Raw genomic sequence first — 17,721 nt, forward strand, 5'->3', positions numbered from 1 at the left:
ATCTTTAGGCTGTACCTAAGACATGGGCAGGGACCAGCAGTACTGGAAAAGAATATGGTAAAGCTGGCAGAGACACAGTTAACAGACCCTGGGGGTGGATTGGATCTGAAGGGCAGGGGAAAGAGAGGCACTGAAACCAGTTTTGAGTTTGGGAGAGAGAGGAGGTGGTGGGTCTGGCAGTGGCAGCAGCGAAAGTATACGTGTGACAGGATCCACATTGGAGCCATCAAACCCATGGTCAAAGTCTACGTCACATGGCCCTATGCGAACAATTCTTTTCTACATGATAACAGTTTGCACGCCCATCTCTCCACAGTCTCCTGGGTCTCCTGGTTGACAAGCTCCATGTCCTGAGAGTCTGGGACCTAGCACACAGCATGCGTATAATGCAGAAAGGAAAATGGGGGGAGAAATGAAAGAATGGACGACGGCAGCTCCCAGGTCCTGCCTGTGGGATTCCCAGACCCTGAGGTCTTACAGTTCAGGACTTTCGGGGCCCCTTTAGGGGCGGAGGCCTCCTCCTAGCGATGGCAAAGAATACTGTCACCCACACAACAGGAAACGATGGAGAAGAACTGGAGTCGGGGACCAGGAAGAGGGAGGGGAGGACTTGAGCAAATAGACACCAAGTTAAAGTTGAGGATCTACATTCTCACCTTTGGCTACAATACAGTAACAGGGATGCATGGAGTCCCCGAGAGAATAATGTTGGTCTTATCAACAAAGGTACACAGAAGGGAAGCCCTAGTGCCTTTAGTTCCTTTAACCCAGGAGAAAGGAAAAAATCACAGGACTGCTGGGAACCACCTGTGATCTCTCTCCACTTTCCCCTCCCCCCATCATTCACATAACTCTTCTCATATAGCCCAGAGATATGGCGGGGGTGGGTGTGTGTTAGTCACTCAGTCGTGTCTGACTAGCCCAACAGCCTCCTCTGTCTATGGAATTCTCCAGGCAAGGGTACTAGAGTGGGTTGTCCTTCCCTTCTCCGGGGGATCTTCCCAACCCAGGAATCGTATCCAGGCCTCCCATAATGCAGGCAGATTCTTTACCATCTGAGCCACCAGGGAAGCCCAGAAATATGGTTATCTCTAGTTATGTCTCCTATAAGATCTCATATGGCCTGGAATTATGTTTTTCAGTAACTATTTGTCCAGACTCTTCTTGGCTTCCTTGGTATTTACAACTAATATTGAGCTGTATGCATTGGTATAGCTGTACCAATTTTTAAAATATTGAAACACTTGTGTTGGATTTCCCTCGTGGACTAGCGGTTTAGAACATGGGTTCAGTCCCTGGTCTGGGAATATCCCACATGCCACGGGGCAGCTAAACCGGTGCTCCACAATGAGAGCAGCCTGCACGGCAATGAAGAGCAGCCCCTGCTTGCAGCAAGTTGAGAGAGCCCACATGCAGCAACGGAGTCCCAGGGCAGCCAAAACAGATAAATTATTAAAACAAACGAGCAAAAAGAAACACTTGTGTTTGAGTTGCTGCCACAAACCACCCCAAGAGCTTTCCGGTGTCTCAGCCACACTCGGACCTCACTTAGACCTCCCTACAATCTGGCAACTGAAGGATTAACACCTGGCAGAGCTAGACCGTTCAAGCCAGCATCCCACCCTATGCCAGTATTTGTCCAGTATTTGAAATGTCACCCCGTGGGGCCCTCCTCAGCTTCCATCAGCCCCTTGGATAACTCCATATCCAACTCTAGTCTCCTCTCCCCACCAGACCCACTTCCCCTGAGAACTCACCAGGCTGGGCTGGTAGCACCTGGCAGTGTGGATAAGGGCATGGCCTGCCCTCCAGGGTGCCAGAACTCCATGCGGAAGGCCCCTCCCCAGATGGGTGCGGTCCAAGGGGCTGGCGTGGAGTCAGACACAACCACACTGGCTGGGAACTCGGGTATGTAAGGCCTGGGGCTTCTGGTAGCAGCCTCCTCTCCAGGCCTGGATGTCCGAAGATCAGTGGGTGGGCCTCTGGGGACCAAGGGTGTGCCAGGCTTGGGCCATAATGGGGGAAAACCTGGCAAGCTGGGTGGGCAGTCAAGTCCTGGGATCGAGGGGCTGGGGTGGGCTCCAGGGGTCCCCCTCGCCGTCTCCTCTGTGGGTGTCGGACAGAGAGGCTGGATTTCTGCAAGTGGAAGAGGCTGCTGGCTGCCGGGCTGGGGCTGGAGGCATCGGGTGGCCCGGGGGCTGGCTCCGTGAGGGCCCGGGGCCGCTGTGGGGCGGGGGGCTGCCCTGAGAGGGCTGCTGGGCTGCACCTGGTCGCCTGCAGATCGGCCGAAGGCAGCTCTGACTGGAGCTGTGTCCGAGGAGCGGCAGGCCTGGATGGGGGGACTCCAGTTTTGGGGTCAGCCTTCCTGCCGTGCCACTGGAAGCGTCTTCTGTAGTGGTGGTGCCGGTGGCGGTGGTAGTGGACGTGGCTGGAAACCTGCGTTTCCCCCGCGGGCACCACTGAGTCCAGAGACCGCGGCCGGGAGGCCATGCCAGGCTGAGCCGCCTTCCCCGCGGGCTCCCCTTCGGGGCTGCAGTAGACCAGGGGGTCGAAGTCACTGCTCAGGGAGCTGCGAAAGGTGGAGCTGCTGCCGTGGACGCCCTGCAGGCTGACGTCCGTGCAGTTGACCACCGAGTCGCTCGAAGAGCCGTGACAGGGCCCCGAACTGGAGTCGCTGGCTGGCCCATCCGCCAGGTAGCCGCTGCGTTCTGTGCGGTAGCTCTCTCCAGATCCGCTGCTGTCGTGGGGCCTGGCCCGGCGCGGGGGCGCGGGGCAGGTGGCAGGGTGCTGGGAGGTGCAGCGGAGGTGGCTCAGCCCCCAGCCCGGCGCGTAGGGGCGCGGGGCCGCTGCCAAGCGCTGGGGCTCGCCCGGAGCCCGGGGATGTGCGGTTCTGGGTTGGCGGTGGTACCGCGCGCCCACGACTGGCTCCTGGGAGGGGAGGAAGGGGCCGGGCCGGCTGGGCCGAGCCACCGCGCTCCGGGAAGGGCCCAACAGGTAGGCGGCGGGCAAGTGGTAGTGCGCGTGGCCGGGGTGCTGGCGAATGAGGTGGAGCCTCCGGCCCGGTTCCTGGTAGGCTCGAGAGGGTCCCAGGGACTGCGAAAGCGAATCTCCCTCTGGAAGAAAGAACCAAGAGCATAGGTGTTTGACTCCACCGGCTGAAGGAGGGTGCATTCAGGAAAGTGGGGCTATTGCATACCTTTGGGCTGCAGTCGCCCACAAGCTCCATCAGAGTCTGCAGCACCCAGGATGCTCCTAACCTGCCTGCGCCCCTGGACGCCCTTGCCCCTTCCCATCAGCTGTGCCCTGGGGGATTCTGCTGAGCATGGCTCCTCCCATCAATGGTCCTTTCGGGACTTTCACCCAGGGCTACTGCGAGCCCACATTGCACTTTTGGGTGAATTAGAAAAAGGCTCTCTTTCCTCCAGATACTTCCCTTTCATCTTTTAGAATATGGTCATAATATCCTGGTTTTGTTAGAATAGGATACTTTATTGCCCGAGAAGTGGAGTAGTAAATATACCCACTGGCCTGATTTAGAATCAACAAAGCTATCATGAAAACACACAGAAAAGCCCGGCTCAGGGGAGGTACCCTGAACTGGTGCACAACTTCTTTTTTTTTTTTTAAATTTTATTAACTGCTGTTGTTCTTTTGGCTGCACTGGATCTTCATTGCAGTGCTTGGGTTTATGTTTCTTAGTTGCCCTGAAGTGTGTAGGATCTTAGTTCCCTGACCACGGATCAAACCCACATCCCCTGCATTACAAGGCAGATTTTTAACTACTGGACCACGATGGAAGTCCCAGGGGCACAGCTTAGAGAACGACTGAGGCAGTCCTGCCTTCTGCTCCACTTCAAGGCAAGACATTTGTCCAGAGGGAAGCCCCTTCTCTACCCATCTGCCTGCACACAGGGAAGGCCTTGGCCCACCTCCTACCTACGATGTTGAACATGCAGAGGGGGCAAGTGCGATGCTGATGCAGCCAGGGGTCCACACAGGTACGATGGAACTCATGGAGGCAGGAAATGACCCGGAGCTCCTGGAGAAAACAAAGGGTCAGAGCCAAAGTGGACGGCAGCTACAGCAGTGGCTAGGAAGTACAGGGCATCCCTGACTCCCTCGGCCCTCCCCTTTTTAAAATTCATTTGTTTATTTTGGGCTGCACTGGGTCTTCGCTGCTGCTTTCGGGCTTTCTCTAGTCGTGGTGAGCAGGGGCTACTCCCGTTGCGGTGCACAGGCTTCTTGCAGTGGCTTCTCTTGTTGCAGAGCACGGGCCCTTAGGGCACACGAGCTTTAGAAGCTGTGGAGTGGGCTTCGTTGAACCCGTGGCATGTGGAATCTTCCCAGACTAGGGACTGAACCCATGTCCCCTGCATTGGCAGGAGGTTTCTTAGCCACTGGACCACCAGAAAAGTTCTTGGCCTCTCCTTTATTGCCAACACCTGCTTTCAAAGACCTCCTAGCACAACAGAAAAAGTATGGGCTTTGGTATCAAGAGAATCTAGACGTTTGCCACTGCATATGACCTTGGGCAAGTTTCTGAACAGTTTTCTGCTGTAAAATGAGGCTAAAAAACTAATCCACCCCCACCCCTCACTGTCAAGAGGGTGACAGATGCCTCTAGAGCACCCACTGCAGAGCTTGGCATGTGGTACACACTCAACAAACAGAAGTTCTCTTTCCCTGGAAAACCAGGAAAATGACCAGGGTTGTCCATGCAGGATACAAAGGACCCAGATGCAGACCGGACGCCCACACCAACTTCACCCACCTCCCTCTCCAGCCTGGCCTCACCTGGCCCTCGGAGAACTCTTCCAGGCAGATGGCGCACACCGGGGCGGAGCTGCAGCTGCTCCCGGAGTCTGGCCACTCATTCCGGGCGCCCCGGCAGCCGGCCCGGTAACTCCTGGTGGCCAGCTGGCTGATGGCCCAGGCTGTTCGCTGCTGAAGGGGGTCCTGGGGAGAACGGTGGGCCAGGATGGGGCTAAGGCTCCTCCCCCAACATCCCTGGACCCTGGCCTGTGCTCAGGTCCCCGTCACGCAGTTAGATCACATGACCATCAGACCACCCGGGGAGTCTGTACCCTTGGAGTCCTTCCATGGCCCTGCCAGCATTTCATCCCGTTCCCCCATGCATACTATTACCTCTCCTTCCCTTGATGACCCAGGAGAGGAGCTTTTCTCCCAACTGCCCCGCCTTGACATGGCATCTTGAATATCTAATAGGCATATCCAACTTCACAAACCCCACACCCCTAATCCCATGAATCACCTCAGCCACACACTTGTCCTTCCCCAGTCCTCCTCCCCTCAGTAAATGGCAATTCTGTTCTTTTAACCGCTCAGGCCAAAACTATCAGTGTCATTCTTAACTATTCTTAACTGATCCCTCCATGATCAATCCATTAGAAGACCTGTTGGCCCTGAGGTTCTATAGAAGTGATGGTTCCAGCAGTTAACCTTTTCTCCTAATAATATTTTGCCCATTTAGAACTTTACTGGTAGAGTGGAAGAAAATCCCTATGGAGGAAGATCCATTCATACCGTGGAGTAAGGATGCTTTGGGCATGGGTAATAGCTGGTGGTAAGACTGTGATGGTTTTGATCACTTGTTAAGGAATCCTAACGGGGATCTGGATTAATTGGAATGCTGCCATCTGATGGGCACTTGGGATCTTGTGTTTTTGAAGAGAGTGACTGTGGGTGTGGTGGACCCGTTTTATGGAAATCTATAGAAGGGAAGCCTATGTTGTACAATGTTATGATCCATTAGGGTGGGTGGAGTCTCTTCCTAATACTGGCACCAAATACACTGAGTTAATCTAAAAAGATTAACTCAAATAGATTCATTAACTACAGTAAGAGTCTCCAATTCTTGAATGGGTTATCAGTTCAGTTCAGTTGCTCAGTCGTGTCCGACTCTTTGCAGCCCCATGAATAGCAGCACACTAGGCCTCCCTGTCCATCACCAACTCCCAGAGTTTACCCAAATTCATGTCCATTGAGTCGGTGATGCCATCCAGCCATCTCATCCTCTGTCGTCCCCTTCTGCTCCTGCCCCCAACCCCTCCCAGCATCAGGGTCTTTTCCAATGAGTCAACTCTTTGCATGAGGTGGCCAAAGTATTGCTGTTTCAGCTTCAGTACCAGTCCTTCTAGTGAACACCCAGGACTGATCTCCTTCAGAATGGACTGGTTGGATCTCCTTGCAGTCCAAGGGACTCTCAAAAGTCTTCTCCAACACCACAGTTCAAAAGCATCAATTCTTTGGCGCTCAGCTTTCTTCACAGTCCAACTCTCACATCTATACATGCCCACTGGAAAAACCATAGCCTTGACTAGACGGACCTTTGTTGGCAAAGTAATGCCTCTGCTTTTTAATATGCTATCTAGGTTGGTCATAACTTTCCTTCCAAGGTTATAGGTTTTGCATTTTCCCTTTTAGTTTACTAAAGTAGTACTACTAATTCTCTTATTTCAAAGAAAGAAAGAAAAAGAAAACCTGTTGGCTTTGCCTTTGAAGTATAGGGAAAATCTAATTCTCACCGCTTTGACTCCTCCTGAGCCAAGCTATGGCTACTGCCTCCTGGAATCCGGTAACAGCCTCTGTGCTGGTCGCTCTGTCTCCAGCCTTGCTGCCCTGTAATCTGGTCTCACCTCAGTGGCATCAGTGATCGTGTTAAAAGTTAAGTCAGATCATGGCTCTAGTTCTGCTCAAAACCATCCCATGGTTCCCATTTCATCCAGAGTGAGAAAAAAGAAAACCTCCTGACAACAGCCTAGACAGTCCAACACCACTGGGCCCCCATGAACTCTCCTCCTGCTCTGCCCTCTAACCCACTGGATTCCACCACCTGCCTTCTTGCTGATCCTCAGACACACCAGGCACACTTCTGCCTCAAGGGCTTGCAGTGTCCTGATTCCTCACCTCAATCACTTTCTCTCCAGGCATCTGCACGCATCACCCCCTCACCCACTGAGGGTCTTTCCTATAATGTCATCCTCTCAATGAAGCTTTCCTTAGCCTTGCTTTTAAAAATTAACCCTGCTCCCTTTGCATTCCTTCCCCTTTTTTATTTTTCTCCCTGGACTTACCACCATCTGAAGTATTCTATATTTTACTTATTTTGTTGTCTATTTCCACTAGAATGAAAGTTCCCCGAATGGAGAGAGCTTTTGTCTTTTGCTCACTGCAAGAGCTCCACCACCTGGAACAAGCCTGACACATAACAGAAGCTATTTGTTGAATGTTTTGTTGAATGAATGAATAACCCAGGAAATTAACGAAGTCATTTGCAAACGGGGAGCAGGGGAGGGGACAGAAGTGGGGTTGGTGTAAACTCTTTCATGGGCAAAAGGGCACCTTCTTTCCTTACTTTTCCCTTCCTGCTCCCCACCCTCCCCAACACATGCGCTCGCCCACTTCCACCAGGAAGCCCACCCTGCTCACCGGCCTGCTGTGGCGGGGGCGGCACCGGATACGCAGCACCAAGGCCAGGATGACCACAAAGATGATGCCCACCACCGTCAGGAGGATCCATACATCGTAATCTGGCTGGGGGAGTGAGCAGAGAGAGAAAGGGTCACACCTGTGGAAGGAGCGAGGCCAACTCGGGAGAAACACAGGAGACACACGGAGAACAGGGGGGCCCTTGAGTCTCCAAGAGGGAGTGAGGTTGCAGGTGGGCTTAGGTGGTCCCTTTCTGCCCACAGACACTCACTGGGGAGGCTCCTCCAGACGCCAGTTTTGAGAGGTACAATCTCAAGGTCTGTGTGCTTGGGGAAAAGGGGACAGTGACCCCTCTGCAAGGTAGGAGCTTCCCAGTGGGTGGAGAAATACCTGCCAGGTGTCACGGGGCCCAGGGCCCAGGGGTTCATTCTGGCTCTGCTACTGTGTTCCATGAAACCAAGATGCTGAAAAACCACTTCAGAACTGAGCTGGCCCAATCTGTTCATCCTGCAGATGCGGCCCAGAGTGGGGAAGAAACTTGCCCAGAGGAGCGCAGCTGGGGGACAGAGTTGGCCTGGGGGCTTCTAAGGTCTCTTGCACTCCAGGAGTCTGAGGGCTTTCGGTGACAGTCGCACAGGGAAAGGTGGGGGTGACTGCAGGTGCTGGGGCCGAGGCTGGAGACTTGGCCCGCTTACCCACGTCGGGGGCTCCTTCAGCTCAATCCTCACATGGGCCTTTCGGTTCTTGTACACAAACTCCATCAGCTTCTCGGCATCGTGACCCCAGATCAACACCACGGGCCACGTCAGCCCCAAGGGCTGCTGCAGCTGCAGGAGAGGAAGTGCCCATGAGAGTGGCTGTGTCCTGGCTTCTGCTCCCGCAGCACCTCTCTCTTCCTCCCTCCAGCCCCCTCCTCAAGCACCCCTCATCCAGGGTACCTGCTCAGCAGCAGCGCGGTCCTCCGTGATGTCAAAGAGGACGGCGCTGGCGCCCCGCTCCCCCGCCATCCGGGCCTGCAGAGACCAAAAGCAGAGGTCCGGCGGGGGTCAGACACAGCCCATCCACACCCCAGCCTCACCCCCTCACACATCCACCCCTGCCTAAGGCGCACCCCACACCTCTGCATGCTCACACCTCTAACACATGCAAGGGGTCAGTGGGATTAGGGTCACCCTGCCCCGCCGTGAGCTCACCCAGGGCCACTGCCTTCAAGGACCACATTCAGTCCTCCCTTTTGTAACGGAGCAAACCCTTAACAGGGATCAGTAGGTGCCAGCGGGCGGACTAGGCTCCAGGCCTGGGGACAAGCAAGATGGCCCTGCCATGGAGGTACCTCTAGTCCACCTTCACTAGGAAGGGTGAGAACCGAGAGCAGGGAGTGACCACAGTCCCCCAGCCTGGGGCGTTGGAGAGTGGACTGTCCCCTGTTCAGAAAGGCGGAGAGCTCCTTCAGAACAGAACTGGGCTTTCCAGGGTCCAGCCTTGCCCGAGAAGAGGAGGGTGCAGGGCATCCCCTCGCCTCCGCCTCCTCCGCAGGCCGATCCTGGAGCCCGGGACGCTGCTCTCCCCCGGCGTCAAGGGCAGCCCCGGGCTCAGCCCATCTCTGTCCCCTCCCCGCCGCTGTCCAGTTGGCCAGCTCCTCCTCGGCTCCAGTTCAGGGCCTTACTGGGGGCCCCCGGCCGGTGCTTTCTGCCCTTCACGCCTCCCTGAGGGGGGCGACAGAGCCTGGGCTGGGGAGGCACCCAAGGGGCTGTTCCCACAAGGACGCCGCACGCGCTCGCCAAGCTCCCAGCGTCGAGCCAAGCGGGCGAGCAGACGGCAGAGCCAGAGAGAGAACCAGAAGCGGGAGTCGAAGGGCTCTGGGGAGCGGGAAGACGCGGGAGCCGAGCGCTGAGGGTGCGGTGGGGGCGCGCGGGCAGGGGACGGGCAGACGGAGCGCTCCGCGGCCTCCCTCGGGTGCACACGCCCTCCAGGCCGCCGGCCTGGGGCCTCGGGGGCCCGGGGCCTGCTGGGGGCCTGCCTGGGGCCTGGGGCCCTCCTGCAGGCGCTGAAGGAGTTAACCGCTCCGCACGCGGTGAGGCAGGAAGCGGAGCCCGCGCCGGGCTTACTCACTCGCTCACACCCCCAGCGCTTTGATCTCGGCTTCCCTTCCCGGGAGAGCCTGTCGGGGCAGGTCTCCGAGCAGCTCTCCCGCCGGGCCGGCCGCGGGGCGCGGCTGCTGCTCCCGCCTCCCTGCTCCCCACTCCCCGGGCAGCCGCAGGGGCCCCTCCGAACAGGCAGGGGCGCCCCGGGAGGCTGGTGGAGACACTCAAGCGGGGCTTTTTGGTCAGGAGGGCAGCTTCCCCTTCCCTTCCTCCGGCCCTGTGGAGCTGAGCCGGGCCCTCCACCAGCGCCCAGGCCCAGGCTCGCCAGCTGTCCCTGTGCGACTGCCGAAGAGGCGGAGAGCTCACAGCTTTCATCCTTCTCTAGCCTGCTTCTGCGCTGCAAGTGTCCCCTAGGAGACCCCCTAGGCCATCTAAGTGACCCCAGGAAAAAGAAAAAAAAGTGGTCCAGGGACTTCCCTTGTGGTCCAGTGGTTAAGACTCTGCTCTTTTAGTGCAAGGGGCGTGGATTCCATCCCTGGTCAAGGGACTAAGATCCCACATGCTGTGAAGGTGGCCAACCAAATTGAAAAAAAAAAATTGTTGTCCAATCTTCAGAGGCCTCCAAACCAGAGCATGGGAGCTACCCCCAATCTCCTAGTCCATAAACTGGCCAAGAGGTGGGGCTGGGGGCACCTTAGTAGTCACAGAACTGAGACTCCTGGATCCTCAGTGCCACCAAGGCCTTCTGCTTCTCATCCCCAGGGTGAGGCCTTGAACCCAGCCCCGCCAGGAAGAGCAGGAGGGAAGGGCACAGACTTCCTCCTCTGGAGATGTTCTGACTTCTCCACCCCTCTCTCTTTGAAGGGTTGGGGTAGGAACAGTGGAAAGTAATTACCCTGACGTTCAAACACCCTAGCCGAATACAGCCCATAATTACAAAGTTGTAAAAGTGATCAAAGAGAGAGGGTTGGCCAACAGGGAAAACAAACAGGACTTTCAGGCAGTCGGTGTCCATGTCCAGAGTTCTAGGAATCAAAAAGCAAGATTTAGGGCCAGATGGCTGCCCCCTCGGGGGACTACCCATGCTGCCCTCCTGCACCCGAGCAAGAGGGAGGGAGGAAGAGAAGCATTTCTTCAGAGACGAGAACCTGGAAGAGAGAGGATGGGCAGGCCCTCAAGATAGAAAGATAAACTTTAGAAAGACATCCCAGAGGCCTCTCTGGAGCTGCAGAGGCAGCCGGCCTTCTATGAGCGGCAAGCAGGCTGCCCACTGCCTAGAGCAGGGAGGCCAGTGTGTCCCAGGACTCGGGCACCTCTACGCTCCGCACTGCCCCACGCCTTAAATCTTCCTCTTCAGACACGTCACTGTGGATCTCCCCCTCATCGCTGGCTAACTGAGCACCCACTGTGTCCAGGACACCAAGCCGGGGAAGGCCAAGCCCTCCAGAACAACTCATAATCTAGCTGCGGAGACAAGGCATATGTGTAAAATTATAATGCTGATAGCAACACTCTAGAGTACAAATAAATGAAACAGACCAGTCATTTCCAAACCTTTTTTCACTGCAGAAAACCCTTTCCTCCATCTTCCCCCTCATCTCACACACACACATACGCAAGCACGCACGCACACACACATGCACACACACACGCACACACACGCACACACTGACAAATCTTCAACACAAAAGAGAAGTGAGTTGAGGTTGAGGGTGGGACTGGGGGTAAGAAGGACGCTTGGCTTCCCTGCTCCCACCCCAGCCCCTGACAAGGCCCTTCATGAAGCCTGGTTGTGTAAAGCATGCCCAGAGACCCTGCAGCACGCCTGGAGGTAAGGGCTTCTGCCCTCAGTGGCCCAGCTGGGCTGGGTCAGCCAGGACAGATTCAGCAGAAGAGGTGGGCTTCATCTCGGCTTGAAAGTGAGGGTAGGAGGAGGTAGAAGGGATAACACCTTTATTGAGACCCACTCTGCCCAGACTGAATCTGCTATCGGTTATTAGCTGTGAAACTTTGGGCAAGTCATTTAACTGCTCTGTGCCACAGTTTTCCTTTCTATAAACTAGGGGTAATAATTGAACCTACTTCATAGGGTTGTTTTGAGGGCTATATAATTTAATCCATGTAAAGCCTTATAATAAGTGCCTGGCACAGAGTAAGTGTTCCGTAAGTGTTAGTTATTATCATATTAGCTATTATCATGTGCTTTGCGTGAGTGATTTCATTTGCTCCTCACAACAACTCTATAAGACAGTCATCAGCCCCACTTCTGAATTGAGGAAACTGAGGTGCGGAGAGACAGAACAACTTGTCCAGGGTCACACAGCTGATAAGCAGTGGAAGCAGAATTCCCACCCAGGATTTCAGCCTTCTGAGTACCTGGTTACCAGGGGGTGGTCTCTATGGTAATAGAAGCAGGGCTTATATCCATCTTTTTGCCTCCAGAGCCAGCTCCTTCCACCAGGCAAAAGGCCACTGTTCCAGTCCAGGCACAGGGTGGTAAGGGCCTGAGGAATCACAAGGGTGCTAACAGAGAAACAGAGACGGGGACGTCCCTCGTGGTCAGGTAGTTAAGACCCCACACTTCCAGTGCAGGGGGCTCCGAACTGATCCCTGGCTGGGGAACTAAGATCACACATGCTGTGAGTCACGGCCAAAAAAATATCAAATAATAATAAAAAAGAAACCAATCTGGGTGACTGGGCGGGAGGAGGAAGGTGGTGGTGCTGACAAGAATGAAAGAGTCCAGAAGAACTAGTGAGGGTTTCAGAGATGGGGAAAGGACAGTGAGAGAGAAAGAGCACCCTTGTTAACTATGGAAGCACAGGATAAAGGTACCGCTGACCAGGGCCATGGTGACCGCTGCTATCATTTGTTGGCTGATCGCTGTGTGCTAGGCACAGGGCAAGAGCTTCCATCTGCACTGTCTCTTCCACCCCTCCTAACTACTACATGATGGCAGCCCCATCATTATTCCCCTTTTACAGACGGGGAAACGGAGGCTCCAAGAGCTGAAATGTTCAAGTCACACTGAGGGCAGTGGAGATGCTGGGCTCTGGGCACGGGGCTGCCTGGCTCCCGAGCCCCAGTTCTGGGGATCGTGACGGCACCTCTGACACTAACTGATACGCCAGTGCAGAGCGGATGGAGGTCAGTGGTTTTCAAATTTCCTCACCAAAGAGCCACCTTTCCTCTATTTCTCCCATGACCCTATTTTTAAATATGTTTACCCAAGATACGAAGAAGGCAATGGCAACCCTCTCCAGTACTCTTGCCTGGAAAATTCTGTGGATGGGGGAGCCTGGTGGGCTGCAGTCCATGGGGTCGCTAAGAGTCAGACATGACTGAGAGACTTCACTTTCACTTTTCATTTTCATGCCCTGGAGAAGAAAATGGCAACCCACTCCAGTGTTCTTGCCTGGAGAATCCCAGGGACAGGGGAGCCTGGTGGGCGGCCGTCTATGGGGTCGCACACTGCATTTCTTAAGCACAATTCATTTTCCTATGAGAAAACTTGTATTAACACATGGAACTGATAGAATTCCAACCAAAAGCAAAAAAAAAAACAACAAACAACAACCCACACTGAAGAGTTTAGTGAAGCCTGTGGGATGTCTAAAATATTGGGAGGTCAAGGTGCTTCTCCTGTTGGTTTTGCGTTTGATTTAGTGTAGGCGCTACTTGGCACTTGGCAGACATTATTTTCAACCTCACCTTGGTCACCGGGGTAGGAAATCAAAGTCCCATTTTATGGGAGTGGAAACAAAGGCCCAACCCGGTCACTTAAGTACCTCAGAGAGCACTAACCGATGTCCCTCGTGACCCAGCGTCTCTGCACGTGGCTCACGTCTCCTACAGAAACCTATTCCTCTAGGGGCGACAAGAAGTCTCCTGTCTTACGTGGGTGCATCCTGACGGGTTGCTGAGCGTCCACGTGCATGTGAAGTCACTCTCTGCTTCAGAGGGACAGCAGGGCTTCTCAGAACCCGTCCTCCCCATCCATCCATCCCTCTCCCCAACAACCCGCTCACACTCCCCTGCCTGACAGCAGGCAGTCATTTACCAAATGAACAATGCGTGACATTTGCCATACTTTGTCAAGCAATGGAAATGAACTAGCCAGGAGCAGGGCGGCTTCAGCCTAACAAAACGCTGCTGCGAGCAAGGCCCCACACCATCCTGCAGACACACCACACTCTCCAGCGCCGCCGGTGGGCCCTGGCCCCCATCTCCCCCTCCCTGGGAGCCCCTTCGGCATCAGCATAACCAGAGGATATCCTCACCCATCCGTGGGCACCACACTCTGCCCACTGATTCCCCTGGGGAATCAGCGAAGAACCCAGGCTCTTCCCTTGAGACTCCTGGCCCAGGAAACAGCCCTCAGGAGGACCACGAAACCCCCGGGAGGGCTTGGGCCTGAGCACAAGGAGCAGGCCCACAGGGTGGGGCTGTCACCCGCCTCTCTCAGCCCTCCTCGGGAGCAGGACCCCCCCCCCGAAGTCTGCCTGACCGAGCCCCCCACAACCTAGCTACACTCTGACTTGTGTCAGCATGAGGATCACACCACAGAGGTTCCGTTTTCCCATCCAGAACAGGAGGCAACAGGGCACAGGGATTAAAAGCTCGGGGCTGAGAACTGGACAAGGCTCGGTTCAAATCTCCGCTCCGCCCCTTGCTCCTCTGGCAAGTTACTCAAGTTTTCTGACCCTCACTTGTCTTCTACGTCAAATAGAGGATAACAATGTCTAGTTTTCCTGATCATTGTGGAACATAAATGAGAATTAATATGCAAGAAGTATCTACGCTGGGTTCCACCCTCATATCAGCACAAAGGAAACAGTAACTGATGTGAAAGCAGGGGTCGTGACTGCAGATGTGTGCGGGTCCGTGAGGTGGCAGGCCGGTGGGCAGCGTGCCAGCCAGAGAGCCCATGACAGTGGACAGGTGGCAGTGGCTGCCAGCTCCAGCCAGGGGCGCCCCGTGGAAGTGCAGCCCGCCACTCTGCAGTCTCAGAGGAACAGTATTCTATTTTAAGGGGCACTGGCTTCTGTTTCTGCTCTCTTTGCGTGGTGCTCAGTGAGTATATCTGAAAGATGGAAAAGCCCTCTGGCTGACCCCTTCTTTGCGCTGATGCGGGGCAGGGGGCGGGGTGTTGGAATGTCCACGTGCCAGGGAGGAGGCAGGATGGGGTCCAAACCCTAGGTGACATCAGGAGGTTCTGCTGCTACATGGTTGGTGGGAAAAGGATGGGGACCTGCATTTCCATGTCTCTCAGACCGTCATGGGCTATAAAACCCCAGCCGAGCACATCACTCTCGAGAAACGAGCAGACAATGAGCACAGGGCCTCTCACAGCCCAGAGCTGGGTGGAGAGCGTGCTGGAGTCAAGGGTGACTCTACCTTGCTGGCCAGTGACAGGCAGGGCCGGGGGGCCCGCTGGGGACTCTCCAGCTTGACGATGCTGATGAACCCAGGCTCCAGATTGTCATCATCGCTGGCGTTGCACAGGTATAGGGGGTGAGACTGCAGAGAGAAGGCGAGAGACGGGTTAGGAGGCTCTAGGGAGCAGGAGGCACAGCTGGGAGAGCCGGGCACTTCCTCACTGTTCTCACAGGGGCCTGGCAGGCCTCCTGGTGCCACAATAGAAGAGGCTTCCCATCAGATGGTCTCATAGCAAGCTAGGAGCCCCCGGACCAAGGATGCACGGAGGTGGGGGCACACAGGAGTGAGGGCTGTCCAAAACGGGCACCTAAGTGAAGAGCCTGTTGCAAAGCCACTCCAGCAACCCTCAAGTCTTGCTTTTCCAAACTGGTCAGCTGCAAAGGGCTCTCCTGGCCCAGCCTCTCCCACCTCCTAATTCTGCTCCAAGACCCCAGGTGCAGAGCCTCTCTCAGTGCACTCAGAATCTTGCCTTCCTCCCTTGCTCTCCAAGGGCAGTGCTGAGCACTGCTGGTGCCTCCTGTCCCCACAGCAGCTGTTGCCATGGAGATGCCCATCATTCCTGCGGCTTGGGTTTTCTCACTGGATGCTGTCTTATTCCCTTCAACATCCCCCTTCGCCTGTCCTGGGAGTAAGCAGGTTACTGATAGGGAGGAGAACTGTTTGGGGATAAGGTTTGGCTAAGAGTTAAGTCTCTTAGCCAAATTCCTAGTAGCACAATTCCTAGGAGCTCATCCTGTGCCCTGGAAGGGTGGGTAGGAGGATGCAGCCTGATCTGCCCACCTGTTCTGAGGGTATGGCAGGTCCAGCCAAGACCTGGGGCCTCCGGCCTGGCTGGTGCGGAGCAGTGACTCAGGGGAAACAGGCCAACAGGCCGAACAGAGACTGCAGGTCCCCGCGCCAAAGGGATGAGACTGCCCTTCTGCACACTCTCTTCTTCTTCAGGGTGACTTTTATTTTTTTTGGCCACACCTCACGGCCTGCAGGGCTTTTCCGGTGGCTCAGCCGCCTGCAATGCAGGAGACGCAGGAGACACAGGAGAATCTCACGGACAGAGGAACCCCGCGGGCTACAGTCCATGGGGTCGCAAAGAGTCGGACACGACTGAAGCACTTGAGCACACACACAAGGCATGCTCATTGGATCTTAGTTCCTCAGCCAGTGATTGAACCTGCTACCTCTGCCTTGGAAGCGTGAGTCTTAACCAAACTTCCCGGACTGGCAGGGAAGTCCCTCCTTCAGGGTGATTCAGGGTGATTCTAATACCCACTCAAACCTAATTTTCCTAGAGTACTGTGAGAGCAAAGCATAATTCTCTGGGCCAGGGATTCCCACATGGTAGAAACCCACCGTATGTTGTCAAGAATGGGACTCCCTACTAGGGAGTTGCCCACGATTCCCTGGCTCCTGCTGCTGAAGTCTAAAGGACTTCCAGGAAGAACCAGAGAGGATTTGGTCACAGGAACCAGAGACAATTTTGAATTTATGAAGATGTTTATGAGCATAATGCCAATGCTGGATTTAAAAGCACAATCACTTTTTGAAAGCACTTTTGGGCTATTTCCTCAAACTGTGTCACTGCGGCCTCTTGAACATAGCAGGTTCTCACTAGCTCTCACTATGCACTAGCTCCCTTTGAATTATATTCCTGTGAATAAAAATCTCTGAGCAGGGGGTGTTGAGAGAGGAGTGAGTTCCATTCTTGCTGCTAGAAATTAAGGACTATCAGGCCGGTGGTGATCAAGATTTAGTGTGAGAGAAAGTTTTTATATCCCCCAGCCCCCAGAAATGGTGTGGGGCATAAAGTTGGGGGCTGTGGTGAAGTTTTAGCCCCATCTCAACAAGCTCCACTAATCTGTCCATCTGCTCATGCATCTCTTCATTTTACCAACACCAAAGGCCCTCCTGGTGCCAGGCACTTGTTCAATGATGCAGGAGTCAACAATGAATACGGTAGGCTCTTTGCCTCAGAAAAGCTCAGAATACAAGAGTACTGTGCTCTAGTGATGCAGGCCTGGGGATGGGGACCTAAAATCCCACGGGGGAGGGCAGAGTGACTTGTGCTCCTTTGGGGACTTAAATGATGTGTGCTCACCCAGTGGAACCACAACAAGAGGGAGGGTGGCTTCGTGGCGGAGGAAGTAGCCTGTGCTGAGGGTTGGGAGGGACTGCAAACAAGAAACCATGGACTGAGGAGCCTGGCAGGCTGCAGTCCATGGGGTCGCGAAGGGTTGGACACGACTGAAGCGACTGAGCAAGCACGCAGGGCATGCACGTAGGATCTTACCTACTACGTAGGTGGCACGTATAGTCCAACTTTCTCAAGATAACTCCAAGATGCTTCTCCCTGACCAGAGGGTCAAGGGGGCAGGAGAAAGTCACTTTGGGGAGGAGCAGTCTTTGGAGAAGGATTTGCGAAAATGTAACCACCACACTGCCCCCAGGTCTTCTTGCAGGGGTGGGAACCAACATGCCCTCGCCTACAGTGCTCAACAGAAGGTGCTGAGATGGAGCCGAAATGTGGTGCATTGTCACCAGACTTCCCTGGTCCTGAACTAACAGCTACAGAAGGAGGAGATGGAGGGAATCAACCGTTAGTAAACGCTGTTGGCTTGCCAGAGCCTGCAGATGTTATCTCACTACCAGGTAGGTGTGCTCACCCCCACTTAGAGGAAGAAGCTTGAGGCGCAGAGAAATCAAGGTCACACAAGATTAGAACCCAGCTCTGCCTGACTCCACCCTGGAGTCCCGT

At 54.9% G+C, this 17,721-nt stretch overlaps 1 protein-coding gene across 8 annotated transcripts in view; it reads right to left on the bottom strand.

The window, feature by feature from the left end:
- RNF43 (ring finger protein 43) overlaps nucleotides 1-17,721 on the bottom strand; it is a 76,305-nt gene that overhangs the window by 9,333 nt on the left and 49,251 nt on the right. For 7 of the 8 annotated variants that reach the window (XM_042255290.2, XM_042255287.2, XM_060395116.1 and 4 more), the window contains 7 exons: nucleotides 14,931-15,053; nucleotides 8,388-8,462; nucleotides 8,145-8,276; nucleotides 7,450-7,554; nucleotides 4,795-4,956; nucleotides 3,937-4,039; nucleotides 1,758-3,113 (listed from right to left, as the gene is read on the bottom strand). In XM_042255290.2, coding sequence (XP_042111224.1) covers nucleotides 1,758-3,113; nucleotides 3,937-4,039; nucleotides 4,795-4,956; nucleotides 7,450-7,554; nucleotides 8,145-8,276; nucleotides 8,388-8,456 — 1,927 coding nt within the window. In that variant the 5' untranslated portion in view covers nucleotides 8,457-8,462; nucleotides 14,931-15,053. Of the gene's footprint in view, nucleotides 1-1,757; nucleotides 3,114-3,936; nucleotides 4,040-4,794; nucleotides 4,957-7,449; nucleotides 7,555-8,144; nucleotides 8,277-8,387; nucleotides 8,463-8,642; nucleotides 9,512-14,930; nucleotides 15,054-17,721 lie in introns of those variants that run through there. The other variant, XM_042255292.2, reaches the window with a different exon arrangement.

The sequence above is a fragment of the Ovis aries genome, chromosome 11, assembly GCF_016772045.2.
Source record: "Ovis aries strain OAR_USU_Benz2616 breed Rambouillet chromosome 11, ARS-UI_Ramb_v3.0, whole genome shotgun sequence".
In the NCBI taxonomy this organism is placed as follows: domain Eukaryota; kingdom Metazoa; phylum Chordata; class Mammalia; order Artiodactyla; family Bovidae; genus Ovis; species Ovis aries.